The sequence below is a fragment of the Falco naumanni genome, chromosome 2 (assembly GCF_017639655.2).
Source record: "Falco naumanni isolate bFalNau1 chromosome 2, bFalNau1.pat, whole genome shotgun sequence".
NCBI lineage: Eukaryota > Metazoa > Chordata > Aves > Falconiformes > Falconidae > Falco > Falco naumanni.
This window is the reverse complement of record NC_054055.1, coordinates 74834006-74847187: the sequence shown is the minus strand read 5'-3', so window position 1 is coordinate 74847187 and position 13182 is coordinate 74834006. Positions and strand designations below refer to the sequence as shown.

General features: G+C 37.5%; 1 protein-coding gene across 2 annotated transcripts; it reads right to left on the bottom strand.

Moving 5' to 3' along the window:
• Positions 1–911: 911 nt before the first annotated feature.
• Positions 912–12868, bottom strand: LOC121083948 (granulocyte-macrophage colony-stimulating factor receptor subunit alpha-like). 2 transcript variants are annotated; one of them, XM_040584881.1, is made up of 9 exons: positions 12751–12868; positions 7225–7354; positions 6961–7136; positions 6056–6195; positions 4416–4454; positions 3419–3557; positions 2778–2859; positions 2147–2228; positions 912–1195 (listed from the first exon to the last, which is right to left on the bottom strand). In XM_040584881.1, the coding sequence occupies exons 2-9, from the start codon at positions 7350–7352 to the stop codon at positions 1124–1126; spliced, it is 858 nt and encodes a 285-aa protein (XP_040440815.1). In that variant the 5' UTR covers positions 7353–7354; positions 12751–12868; the 3' UTR covers positions 912–1123. The 2 variants fall into 2 exon arrangements, with proteins under 2 accessions (XP_040440815.1, XP_040440816.1); XM_040584882.1 differs by lacking the exon at positions 912–1195 and adding an exon at positions 2622–2689.
• Positions 12869–13182: the final 314 nt, after the last annotated feature.

Below are 13182 nucleotides of genomic sequence, written 5' to 3'. Positions count from 1 at the left end.
AGGTCTGGATGACAGTAGAGGCCTTAGAAATAGAGACACTGGATCAGGCATAGAAGAGGTGTAGAGGCATGGGGCTGGATAAGAGATGGGACACAGGCATGGCACTGGGCACTTCATGGCTCTAAATGGCCTCTAAACCCAGGTTTGCCCAATCTAAATAATCCATCCACAGAAGCACAATGTGTGATTAGCCTCCAAATTGATGGTTTTGTCTCATACCTCCTTACTAATTGAAGGATCCAGGGTGTGCTGCTTCTGTTTTGTCCAGATGTTACAAAGCCCCACAACCAGCCTGTTCCATTTGCAGCTAGCAAGTGGCAGGCTTCTGCTGGAGAGCTCAAAAGCTCAATTTCCAACATTTCCCACCCACCCCCATATACACATAATTATATCTGGTACCTGTTAGTGATCATATTTTAAGCTACTTTTTCATCTACCAGATATGAAGTGGTGAAAAGCAGGAGGCAATGTCTAGGGCATGCTGTGCTAGAGTGGGCAGCAGCATAGTTTGTAGGCAACAAAAAGACTTATGAGAAAATTGTCTCCTGAACACTTTAATAATATTTTAATTTTAATATATTTTAATATATTTTTAATAATAATAATATATGCTCATACAAATAATTTTGTATGAGCAAATGATAATTTCTAAAAGGTTTAATCTTGGCTGGTGTTCAGTGGATTTTCATAGAGATGAAAAATTTTTATTCCTGATCACAATCTTGAAATGACTATACCTTTTCTAAGGCACTGGACTACTCAAGATCCTGAATAACCCCCTTAAGTTTGGTTGTTCTTATTTTACTCTTTTGCTTGGTGTTGAAAAGTCGTGTATTAACTTCCAAAGCACTACTGAAGTGTTTTAGCTGAAACATTGCATGAATACTTCTGATAAGAAGAAACAAAAATAGTCCAAAGAAATTATTTATTGAAAATGCAATCAAATACAAAGAGGCTTTTAAAGATAAGCTCTTGGGGCATGGTCTTTACAGACAATGCTATTTTCTCTGCTTGCGAGAGGGGGAAAAAAGCCTGTAAATTACTGCATACAAGATACATATATTTGAAAAAATTCAAGCTATTTGTTTCACTTGCATGCTTCACTTCACATGCATGAAGAAATTCACTTCATTTCTTCAATAATTGTTATTATTTCTCCAGTTTCATGTTTTATATATTGATTCTTATATTCTCTCTATTAAAGGAAGAATAAAACATTTTATTAGCGTTTCGTGCATGAGATTACTCACGAGTTTACAATTTATGAATCTCCTGTCATTCAGAGTGTTGTTATTTATTATATAGAAGCTGTATTAGGATTCTCTCAATGAGAGAACTGAAGTAGACATATTTAAGTCTTCCCTCCATAAGGAGGAATGAAAGACTTTCCAACTCAAAAGCCAGAAACCTCATCTTTTTAAACATGGAAAAATTAACATGACAAAGGAACAGAAAGTAAAAGAATTTATAAATCACACCAGTGGTCCAATGTGTCCTTGCAGACACGTTCTTGTTTCCAGACCTGGTTGTAGCCAATTTAAAGACTGCAAATTGCAGCAAACTTTGCAACATGCTCGTCAGATGGGCAGATCCTGCAACATCTGTCTGCCAGTTCCTTCTTCTTATGAGTCTCTCCAGATTTCCTCATAAGCTAAACCTCCCAGCTCTCTGCTATACATTTTTGCTTACCACACCCTAGAAACTTTTCTTCTTGCAGTATCATTGCCAAATACTAACATGGGTCTCAACATCTACTATGACACAACTGGTTTTGGCCAGCAGTAGATTTACTTTGTCCCTTCTCTCCCCACAGTTGACCAACAGTCTGATTCTGTGTTATTATTTTGCTGAGAAGCTTAGGCTCAGCACTATTGTAGTGATAGCATATGGCTTATAGGGAGAACAGGGAGAAATTGTGTATATTTTCCAATGCTCCAGGTAGATGGATGACAACTATTTCAGAATGGAAAAGGCAAAACCAGAATTCTTTGCATGTGGACCTTCTCTTTCAATACCCCAAGAACAAGAAAAAGAAAGAAAATTTATCCTTGCTTCTGGGCATCTCTCTGATGCTTTAGTCATATCTTTATGACTGCAGTGGATTGTTATTTGCAACAAATTTCAGGTAAACACATAGAAAACATACCTGGAAATCTTCTGGAGAGAGCTCAGGGAATGCGTATTTTGGCTGTGGTATTGTAGGAGAAGTTTTTTTCAAATAAATTCTTCTACAGTGACAAAAAGGTTGGCAAAGATTTAATATGCAAACATATGAATAGGTACTGCTTCTGAGGTACTATTTTGTTCTTCTAAGACAAAAGCAGTGAAAGAGTAACTAAAAATTACATAGGCTGAATATAATGGTATCATTTCATTGTTCAGAATTTTGATGATAATTTATTTTATGAATTATTAAAGAATCATAGAAGTTGTTTTTTTAAGTATCTGAAAGGGAAATATCCTCAAAACAAGGAAACAATTTAATGTACCACCCATCTACATTGCAGGGTCTGATGGCAGGAAAGCGGCACGGACATAAGGCCTTGTCCCAGTTTTGGAAAGTGTTGTTTTATATTGATCAAGTGAATAAGAAGACTGGGAATCAGAAATGCATAGCCTACTTGAGGGACATCCAACAGGTCATGATTTCTGCTATAGTACAGTGTGGATTTTCCCTCTCCTTCCTCTCCTTTAAAAAGAGGCCAGAAATTTTCTGTTGGGGAAAGAGGTGTTATTTCACTACAGAATAAAATTTTTGCACAAGAAATAAGGCTTACACTGCGCAGAGAGAAAGTATGAGACTTGCTGCCAGTACTGGAATCAGAAATAGCATATATGATGTAGATGTGGCTTCTTCTCCTGAAAGACAAGCAGTATTCAACGTGTTAGTATCACAGAATAGTAATGATTGCACAGGTTTGTGCAACCTGCTTTGCATGATCATATCAAGGACCAGTATGAAGTGGCTGCTTCTTTAGTTTAGCACCTCAGTGCCCTGTAACATGTGAAGGAGTGGGATGTCCAGCAGTGGTGGACTGTCTATGGCAACCTGAGACCTTACCAAGCATTTTGTGAGGAACTGAGGCCTACAGAGAACTTCAAAATCCAAGGTGGCAGAGAGTAACAGGGGAAAAGAGCACTTTATAAAGCCAAAAGTAGAAATAGAAGAAGGAAAAGTGCTGGCAACAGACCTCAAAAAGGTTTGCTTTATTCATTATCTCCTTGCAAGAAGCACGCACTGTCACACCAGAATGCTTGAAGACCTCCCTCATATTCAGCGATATGCACTTCTTTGCTCCTTCTCATCCTAGCAAACTAATCTGCAAATATTGTGTTCCCATCTCTAAGGGATCATAAGTGAGGCAGACGAGTAACAACCGAGGAAAAACTAGGTCAAGGAAGCGATTTTCATTCTTACCAAACTCTACGGGTGTACTCCACTCTCCCCAGCTTGAGCTCACCAAGCAGCCGTTGTCAGTTGCTCTGATTTTGACGCTGTACCTTTTTTCCGTGCTGAAGCTCCCAAATATATAGGAGTTTCCTGTGATGTTTCTTGCCTAAATAAGAAACAACTAGACTGAGAGATTTTTATTCACCAGATGTATAGATGTTATTAATGCATCAGGTTCATTTAATGATGCAAAGAATCGCAAAAGAAAATTTTGCATATACTTCTGTGAACAGACGAGTAAAAATTGAATAGAAAATCATCACTTAAGAAATTAACTTGTTCCATCCTAATTCTTTTTGTCTGAATATTTTTTAATTGGTGATATTGGAAAAAAAATTAATAGTTTATTTTCAGTCTGTAAATTATTTATTTTATTAGAAAGTAATTCTTCAAAAATCTGGAATTCCCTTACCGTGGATGCTTTCAAAACTGGAGTGTAACAGCCAGATTATACAGAAGGGACTATTTTGACATATGTTGAAATTCTTCTCAGAAGAATATTGAGCTTGCTTGAAAACTTGTGGGTTATTTTCTTCCTTTTTTATACTTGGCTTAATCTTTTAGGTGATATTTTCTTGCCTCCTCCATCTCAACCCCTTCCAGACACCATTAATAAAGAAAAGATTCTCCACATTTTATGTCTTGTAAGTGTAATGTGGAATTATGATCCATATTTCTACATATATATAAATTTAGTAGGAAGTATAAAAGACTGTAAAATGGAAGGTTTTGTGACTTGCATAGAAGTAATGTAAAGTTCCACATGTGCAGGTGAGTTTTTTTTATCATGTTTTATAAATAACTGTTTAAACCTTTGAGTTTAGGTAACTTGTGACTAAAAAGCAAACATAGTATACTGAAACTGGTAGTGTGAAACCGGAACAACTTGGTTGGAGGATGCTCTGATGTAGATGAAATTTCAACCCAGCATAAATGTTAGATTAATATGGTAATAAAGACTTACTGTTTTCGATGTGGTTTTGATGGGTTTTTTGGGATCAGCCTAGCAACAAGAGAAAGTTTTAATTTTTATGATTATTTTTTTGTTACTGTATAATAAAGGGTCCTGTCTAATGAACGTTTGAGTTTCAAGAAAAAAACCAAACACATCTAATATTATAAATGCCTTCTTTTAAAGACTGTGAAGTTAAGCTGTTCTTCCACAGAAAGGGTTTTCCTCACCACTGGTGCTCTGAAATACTGTAGCCTTTAAATTTGACTGCAGAACTGAGTATCAAAGAACTAAACAAAAAAAGGCTCAGGTTACCCACCAACTAAAATTTTACTTTTACCTGTACAAAAAAAAAAAAAAAATCTAAAAAACCTAGTAAACTCAGACAATATATTTTTCCATTAAAAATTTTGTCTATGTAGCTAATACATGCTTAAATATTTAATTTAGCTACGTTATGTCTCCACTGTATTTTTTTTTTTACTGTTGGAACAGCAAACAAATTTTTCTGCAAATACTTCAGGCTTTGGTTTTGATGGATGCAAAACTGCTTTCCATATTCATCCAAGTCTTCAAAATACTTGTAGTTACTGAGAAGTTTAATAACAACGATATACAATTAAGACCTGGAAAACCTGGATATTCTGTTCCAATAACCTGACAGAATATTTATTTTTATTCAAAGGCATGGATAGCTCTTTCCACTTTAAGTTAAAAAGAAAGGACACAGAACTTAATGAAAGCCAAAATGAACAAATACTGTGTTAGTGCCCCTTACACCTGATAGTGACAGCTGTAGTGCAACCATCTTCAATGTGCATGCTGCAGACCTAGTTTAGATAAACCTAAACTCCAAAACTCCTTCGGCAACAGCATGGCAGCGTCAGCAAATGGGGCAATAGAAGAAGGAAGCAAGGCTGGATACACAAAGGGCGGGGATGTAAAGTATGGGGTTCCAGGTTGAGATACCCAAGGGCTCTTGCAGCACATCTTAACTTACAGGTGCACCTTCGTAACAATGCATGTGTTACTTCTTTGGACTTACTTTAGTAAGAAATAAAACCTGACTGGGCAGTAATGATGACTACGAGAAATGTGAACAAATGCAAAGTGAGTTTGTGAAAAACTTGATAAAAAGTGACTGATGGGACAGGAGACTGCAGATAGGAACACCACAGAACAGAAGGTCCTGACCTAATTTCATCAGAAAGCCGTGGTAGGACTCCAAGACTACACTTGGACCCACACTGCCTTACAGGGACACAAAATTGGTTGTATTAAATTTAACAGTAGCTTTGCTTTTTTGTACTGTATTTAGAGTTCATGTGATGTATGCTATAACTGTTCATAATAAACTTGTCAGATAATATGGTCCATGCCTCCATATGTGCTAGAATAGCTATTCACCCACAGTATGGGATTCCTTTGCCCAGTTTCTTTAAGGACGGGCTGTACAATGGACTGAAAACATTCCCCCAGTTTGCTGCCTCTATTTGTCAGTGACAGCAGCCCTAAGCTCATGTGCAAGAGGGGCACTACATGTCAAAAAGGAGAGATTATTGAAGTAGGGAAAGAAAAAAGGGTATTGGTTTATGGTAGTATATGTGGAAATACAAGCATAGAAAATACTATTAAATTATAATTATTCTTACCTTGTTTTCTATGACAATTTCATATTTGAAACAAGCATGTCTTTTTGTGTGGCTTGTGCGAGGTGGTTGCCACCTAATTTCACAACCATGAGAAGCTTCTGTACAGTTCACAGTGACATTTAATGGAGGGGTGAGTTTTTCTATAATAATATAATCAGAAATACTATTGATTAATAATTAGCTCTTCTCACTCTGACTTTTTACAGTATAGATGTTCAAGTAACTGGTCTAAAAAGATGTAATGCAGCTTTACCAGAATTACTATATTCATACCATATTCTGAAGCAGGACTCCCACACTCCAGAGTAGGAGACTAGAGTATCAGCAGCAACAGGAGGTAAAATTAAAAAGCGCAAACCATTTGTTAGATTTTATTGACTTCAGTGTATAATCTGTGCAGGGTTTTGCTTCTTGTGTTTTGGGTTTTTTTTTCTGTGTTCAGATTAAAAAGAAGTCATTTCTTTTTCTAATTTTTTTAATGATTAGCAACATTCATTCATTAGGAAAAAATGAGATTTTGCTCACAGTGTTAAGATAATTTGTTCTTTTATATTATGTAGATGAACAGAATTACAAGACAACAGTATAAGACTGACATCTAGATAGCCCCACTCAGGCATTTTTAGGTAGTTCATTCCAAAAGATGACACCTTTCTTTCAGAGAAAAAATATTTGACTGAAATGTTCACAGTTCTCCAACCTATGATTTCAGATTGTCTCTGCATTCATTTGTTTTTGTTCATTCTTTTGACTTTTGACTTTTCATCCATCAAGGTTGGGGAAAAGGGAAAACCCCCCAAATTTCTGAGGAGCAGTATTTTAAAATATATATGCTTTTTTTCCCAGGGATAAACTCTTCATTCTCTTAGCATAAACCTGGAAATAAAAATAGAAAAAGTTCTTACCAATTCTGTACAGAAAAATCTTCTTCTTATATGACAGAATGTTTTGTCCACTTCTTGACCCGTTTACCAGGAAATCAGCAATCTTGTCTTTTATTGTCACATTTTGGAAACTACATCCTATGTTCCTTCCATAATTATCTGTGATGTAATTCTGGCATCCTGTGAAATCTTCGTTCCTTTACAATGACATATTGCATTAGATATTGATAGGTTACATGTCAGACCAGAAATCAAAATTCCCTAGATTCAAGCAGACCTACTTACACTGAAGTCTTCCAGTAAAGGAAATATTGTGTGTCTCTTGAAGCAGTCCTGCCCACATGCCAAGTGCAGTTCATGAAGGAAACATTGAAAATAACACAGACAAAATTTTCAATGGCTGTCCCATTCATGCCTGCAAACACAGGAAGAATATCCCATGTCCACTCTGCCAAAAGACTGTACAACTGCTCAAATCATGCATATTTCTGCAAGATCATTTAGTAATTTCTACCCAACTGATTAGTAAATCCAACTGCATATTTGGGTCTTGCAGTTACGGGCTTACTTGAAGATAGCAATGTTTTTATTTGTGTTGAGCCATGAGGACTATCTACCACTGTTGCAGATGCTGAAGATGTGGCTAGGATTTAATCAACTCTTTAATCAACTTGGACACAGTGATGTAGTGGAAGCTAATAACAAAGACAGTTGCTGTTGTGTCCTTTGTTTAGATCCCCTGTTTATCTAAAAGATCCCCTGTTTATCTAAAGTCCAGTCTACAATGGACTATAAATTCAACAACCATGAGCAAGGCAAGTTCTCTCTCCTGTGTGTGTCTTAACTGCTCTGACCCTTGGCTGACTTATAAAGGACTAAGGGTTTAAAATAAGCTGTACACCACTTTCTTCTGTGTAACAGCTGGGTGATTACAACCGAACCCTGAGACTGCTTCCTGAAGCTAGGCCAAGCAGAAGTGCCATGATTTTGAAGGGAGGATAACATATTTTTCAATCTTGAATTGAAAACAGTTGCTAATCTGTTCTGGCATTTTGGATTCAAGTTATGGGGAATTTTGTTTGCACTGTATTTGATAGAAGCAGGCCTGAATATCCCTGTCATTAGTGTAAAACCAAGACAAAACCAAAGTGGAAGTTGATAGCTTGCTCAAGTTAAAAGACTATTCAAATTGTTTATTCACATGCGGAATGATTTCATTGCCTGTTTCTTCCCTATCAGAAGGTGAGATCTCCAACAGGAAATAATAATCATGCCGTACGTCTTTTCAGCTGCTGTCAACATGAATTGAAGGACTGGGTCACAGCTTTCTAAGGCAGTGATTCATTAAACTTAACCACCACATGTACCACCTTTAAATGTACCTCCTTAGTTAGCCTTAAAGCTCCCTATGTGTCTATTTTGACACCAAGTGACTGTCCACTGTTCAAGATTCACTGCAGTCCAGGCTGGAAACCTCCTTTCCTTATGTTCCCACAAGCATCTGATCATGTAGCTGACAGCACGGATTTAAAAAGAAATGCTGTTATTGAGCAGACCAAAACTTCTGACATCAGTGGATGCTTAGGGAGAAAGGCATAATGAGAGTGAAAGCACCAAGCAGGCCTTTGCCTACATGCTCTCTCATCTACCAGCAAGCAATGCCTTATGGACTTGCAAAGTTAAAGACTACCTCACAGATCACTGTGCTTAGCAGTCCAAGAAAGCCTGATCCCCCATTAATTTCCTTTGACTCTTTTGAATCCCCCTTTTTCTTTTTTTTTTTTTTTTTTTTCTTTTTCTTTCCTCTACCACATCCCTTGCCATAGGATAAGCAATAGGAGAATTCAAAAGGTCTGTTTTCCTTCTGGCTCCTTTCCTCTGTTCAGCTGTAATGTGAGAAAAAGCAATTATTTTCTAGAAAAGAAGAAGCTCAAACACACTCTTGCACATAATTTATTTTCATGGATTGCTCCAGGCAGCTACTGTGCTGTATGGAGGGTTTTGCAACTACTCTACAGAATGAAGTTTCTTTCATTTGGGTGTACTACAAGTGTAGGCACATAGTAAAGGTGGCTAGGATCACAGTTTCCAGAGGCAAAGGCTGTTATCTAGGAGATCTGACCTAGTATGATTTTGTGTAGCTTGGCTACAAATAGAGTTAGATGAATTAAACTCCATGTCTCAGAGCTCCTTGGTGGAAGTGTTCATTTCATGCTCATCACACTGGGAATCACCATGTACTAGGAGAAATGTTGCTCAGGGACAGGACCTTGCAAAGGAGTCCTAAAAGTAGCAACCATTTCATTCTGACACCTTTGGAAATAATAACAAATTGTTCAAGGGGCAACAAAGTTGTCAAAGTACTCCTGGATTTCTTGAAAACTTCCTCTCTTCCATGAGGAAGGTTGAAACTATTTCAAGAGCTTGGTTTAGCAGTGTTTTTTTCAACAGCAATGTTGGCCTAAGCATCCCCTGTCCTTCCCCATCCTCCATGGCTCCTTCCTAATTCCATCCTGCCTCCCTGGTTTACTAGTGACATTCCTTGTGGGGCCTCATGGTGAGTAGTTTTGAAGAAGTGATCACCACTAAAAATAATAATGCTCCTTCCACCCCAGAAGTTTTTGTTTCTTCTTGTTTTTCAATCTGGCTTGGCATCCTTTACCACAAACAGTGAAGCTCATCTTACACTTGCTAAGTGTAGGTTAGTAAGAAAAACCCAGAGTGGAGCTTTCCAAGCTATTTCTGCTGCTGCAAGAAGTGTTGACCCCTGTTTAGTCACTAGAGGCATCTAAGCTCTCAGGATACAGTTGCTTATACCCAGTTTATGTATAAGTTTACATATATAGGTATAACCAACCAGTCCTGAGAGTCCAGTGATTCTGGTACTGTACTGAGGTGATGGAAAGCTTTGCCCAATTCTCTGGTCTGCAACAGATTCACTTTATAGCCCAGGGTCAATCAAAACTGTGTACTTCTTCATTTACAGAAGAAATGAAGATGTTTCCTTCCTTCCATCCTTAGAGGGATGGGACAGCCTTTGGCAATGCTGCAAATCAAAAGAAAAAAGGGTTATTCTGATTTCAAATCAGATCACAACTTGGTTCATGTGTAGCCCAACAAGCAGTTGAGTTGTCTGGCAACAAAGGAAATAAGGTGAAAGGAACTCTTAAAATAGCATTGTGGTCAAGGAAAAAGCAAATGAAACCACATCCTTGGCTTTTTCAGTTACGGCCTCAGTTCTTTATATCCAAGAGAAGCGTAGAGATACTCAGACGTTGTTTAATTGGCGTAAGTTCCACAGTCAGAACATCCCTCTGCCTACAAAACAGACATAATCAAGCTGCACAGTGTCACGCTCATACCCACATCATGCACATGCTGGGAAGATCGCTCAGATATGTACGAGTCACTCTATTCCCTTTGCTGACAGGACTTTTTTCCCAGGTTTTGAGTGGATATATTTTTCATTTTTTCTTTATTCACCTTTCTGTGGATATGCCGGAGAAAATCCAGCAGAGTGGACAACTATGACTACCCTTCCTTTAAGGTTTATTTTTGAGCCTACTGTATTTACCCACTGTGTTTTACAGTTTTATTTTTAGCAACACCTGGAATGAAGCTAAGTCTTCATGAGACAATTCTCCCATTATTTCAATAAGATAGTGATTTTTTTCTCTTTAGAATTTATACTTGAGGATTAGCTAGTCCTAGTGGCTTCTTGTTTAACCACTCCTCTTCTAATAACCCCCTATTTGTCACTTACTGTTATTTTCTTAAAAAAAGAGATAGGACCACACTCTTATGATCCTTTTCTGTGAGCTGTGATGCAAAGAACAGTTAAATTTCTCTGTAGTGCACTCTTTCTTCATCTCCTGGGCAGATGTTAGAAAGGGTGTAGGAGTAGTAGCTTCAGAAAAATATCAGAGAAAAGAAAATATGGCTCTGCAGTTCTTTGAGGTAATCAGTATTGTTAACAGGAAAGGACAGGGTCTCACCTCTGGGCCTTGAGCCCAAGAGGATTTTTACTTTTATTCAGTAGTTCTTGAATAGGAAACGCATAATCTGCTCTTGACTCTAGGTCACAAAAGGTCAGATAATTTCTAAAGGACTATAAACATACTTGCTATTGGAAATGCATAAAAGGAAATTACATTGCTTTAATCTTTTAACTTAACTCTGAATGTGCTGTCAGTTGTGGGGTGGAGTTTGTCTTCCTAAATTTACCCAAGTGCTGTAAAGATATGCCCACAGGGGAACCAGTAATTCTGTACTGCCTTAACAGTGTTTGGAAAGAAACAGTTTATTCAACCTAGTCTAGGACAAGACAAATGAAGCTTTCACTATATTTATTTCCTGCAAGTCACTGAAAGCATAGCCCAGGGTGAATGGTCCAGAAGGATCCCTCTAAGACTAAGGTATCCACCTTGGTCAGGTGAATCCAGGAGGATTCATTCCTTTCCCCTCTTACATCGTCTGGAATCCACATGTAAGTACTAGACATGTTGCCACTATTCTTACTGAAAGCTGCAAATTTATTTTTGAAAATGCCTTTTCCTCCTCTTTATTATATCTATGCTAGTATCACATGCTGCTTCTCTTTAGAAAAAGTTACAGTAGTAGAACAGTACTATTTTTCCCAGAGGTGGTCCAGATTTCTTTCACATCTCAAATAATTCCTGTGCAAATTGTTGATCAAAATCTTAAGGAAGCTTAAAGTATTTCTGTGTGAAGTTGTTTCCTTTCTGGACTGTAGTTTATAAACCTTTTATGAAAATTGGTTACTGCTAGACTCTGATAGAGCACAAGCTGCTCTCAGAGAATGCCAAATCCTGACACATGTCCACAAGAGATGGTCATGATAGGAATTTGGAAATATCAGTGAGGTTGTAGTCCTGCTGGAGTGGCTATTCTTGTCCAGGTTGATTAGAGAGTTGATTAGATGAGAATAAAAATTGCCCAATAGCCTGCTGATTTTAAGTAGCATATAACCATGTATCTTACCATGTCTCAATACTGCTATGATTTTTATAACCAAAGAAAAGTAAAGTTTGCAGTTAAAAAAACCCCAAAACTTTACACTTTGTTTTTATATCACTATTTTTCATTAAGGAAAATATCTTATTTGTGCTGGGTGTTGTACTTAAGACTAGACATCTGAGTTTTAATTCACAGCTTTGCCTCTGAAACACTTTGAAAGTTATTTTTGTTGGGGAATATACAAAATGGAACTACTGCTTACATATTGGATGGGCTATGAGGATAAAATTATGCCTACGTTCCTATGACATTTTCAGAGAACTGTGCATAAGTGAAATCTTCTACTTCAGTATTAAAATTGTAATAAAAGACACTGACATGCTTCCATTCTACTGGTGCCTAAATGCAGTACTCCTAAAAGGGATTCACTCTGCAAAATGGTATAAAGAGCTAAAATCTGAACATTTCCACTTTGATTGCGTTTTCAAGAGAAATTTACATAGGCACTCTTCAGTGCTGTAACACAGGTTTCAACTTCACAAGCAAAATACTTCTCTGTGGATGAGGCCAGTAACACTGGAAACTCTGGTAATGTAAAAATATTTTTATATAATTATTTTCAGACTGTGGAAAAAATACACCATAAAAATTTTGGCTAAGACATTCATCGGACAAAAGCATGCACTTACAGGCAGTGTCTATCCACCCCTCACAGTTATTTTAACAACATTGAAACTAGCACAAATAACAAAACACAGTATTTCTTTGCCCAGCTTCTTTGGAGTAACAGAAAAGAAAATAAAGAAACCCAGACAAAAACAAAAGTAAACCTACCTCCTCCTTGAAAACTGGTTTCCCTGTGGCAATTACAGTAATGGGGCACAAAAAAGATGGAAGCTGTGAATTTGCCTTGGTGGCGTGTTTTTGTGTGCTTTGACAATGTGATTTCATTACTAAGATCTTCTGAACTGCTCATGTAACAGGGTGTAAAAGTCCCGCCTACCTCTTGCTCATTTCCCTTATCCCGTACTTCTGTAATGTAATGGGGAAAACCACAGTTACAGCCATTCTTTTTCTACAGGGAGACAAATAGGTCAGAATAAAAGGACACCCTCTTTATCACTTCATTCACATTCACTCATTTCTGTCACACATTCTTCATACAGGAGTTTGTACAGGGCACAGTCTCAAATGTAGGTGAATATATGCCCCCCTCTGGCTCAGATATAGGTCAGGCACCATTGTTTCAAGCCATGCCACCATTTT

What these genes read in the sequence shown, in the direction of transcription:
- LOC121083948 (XM_040584881.1), bottom strand. Translation starts at nt 7,352, where the DNA reads ATGAATGGGACAGCCATTGAAAATTTTGTCTGTGTTATTTTCAATGTT. An exon ending in TCAAAACCACATCGAAAACA is followed by an intron (nt 3,558 to 4,415) that starts GTAAGTCTTTAT and finishes TTTCTTATTTAG; the next exon opens with GCAAGAAACATCACAGGAAA. An exon ending in GAGTACACCCGTAGAGTTTG is followed by an intron (nt 2,860 to 3,418) that starts GTAAGAATGAAA and finishes CTTGTCTTTCAG; the next exon opens with GAGAAGAAGCCACATCTACA.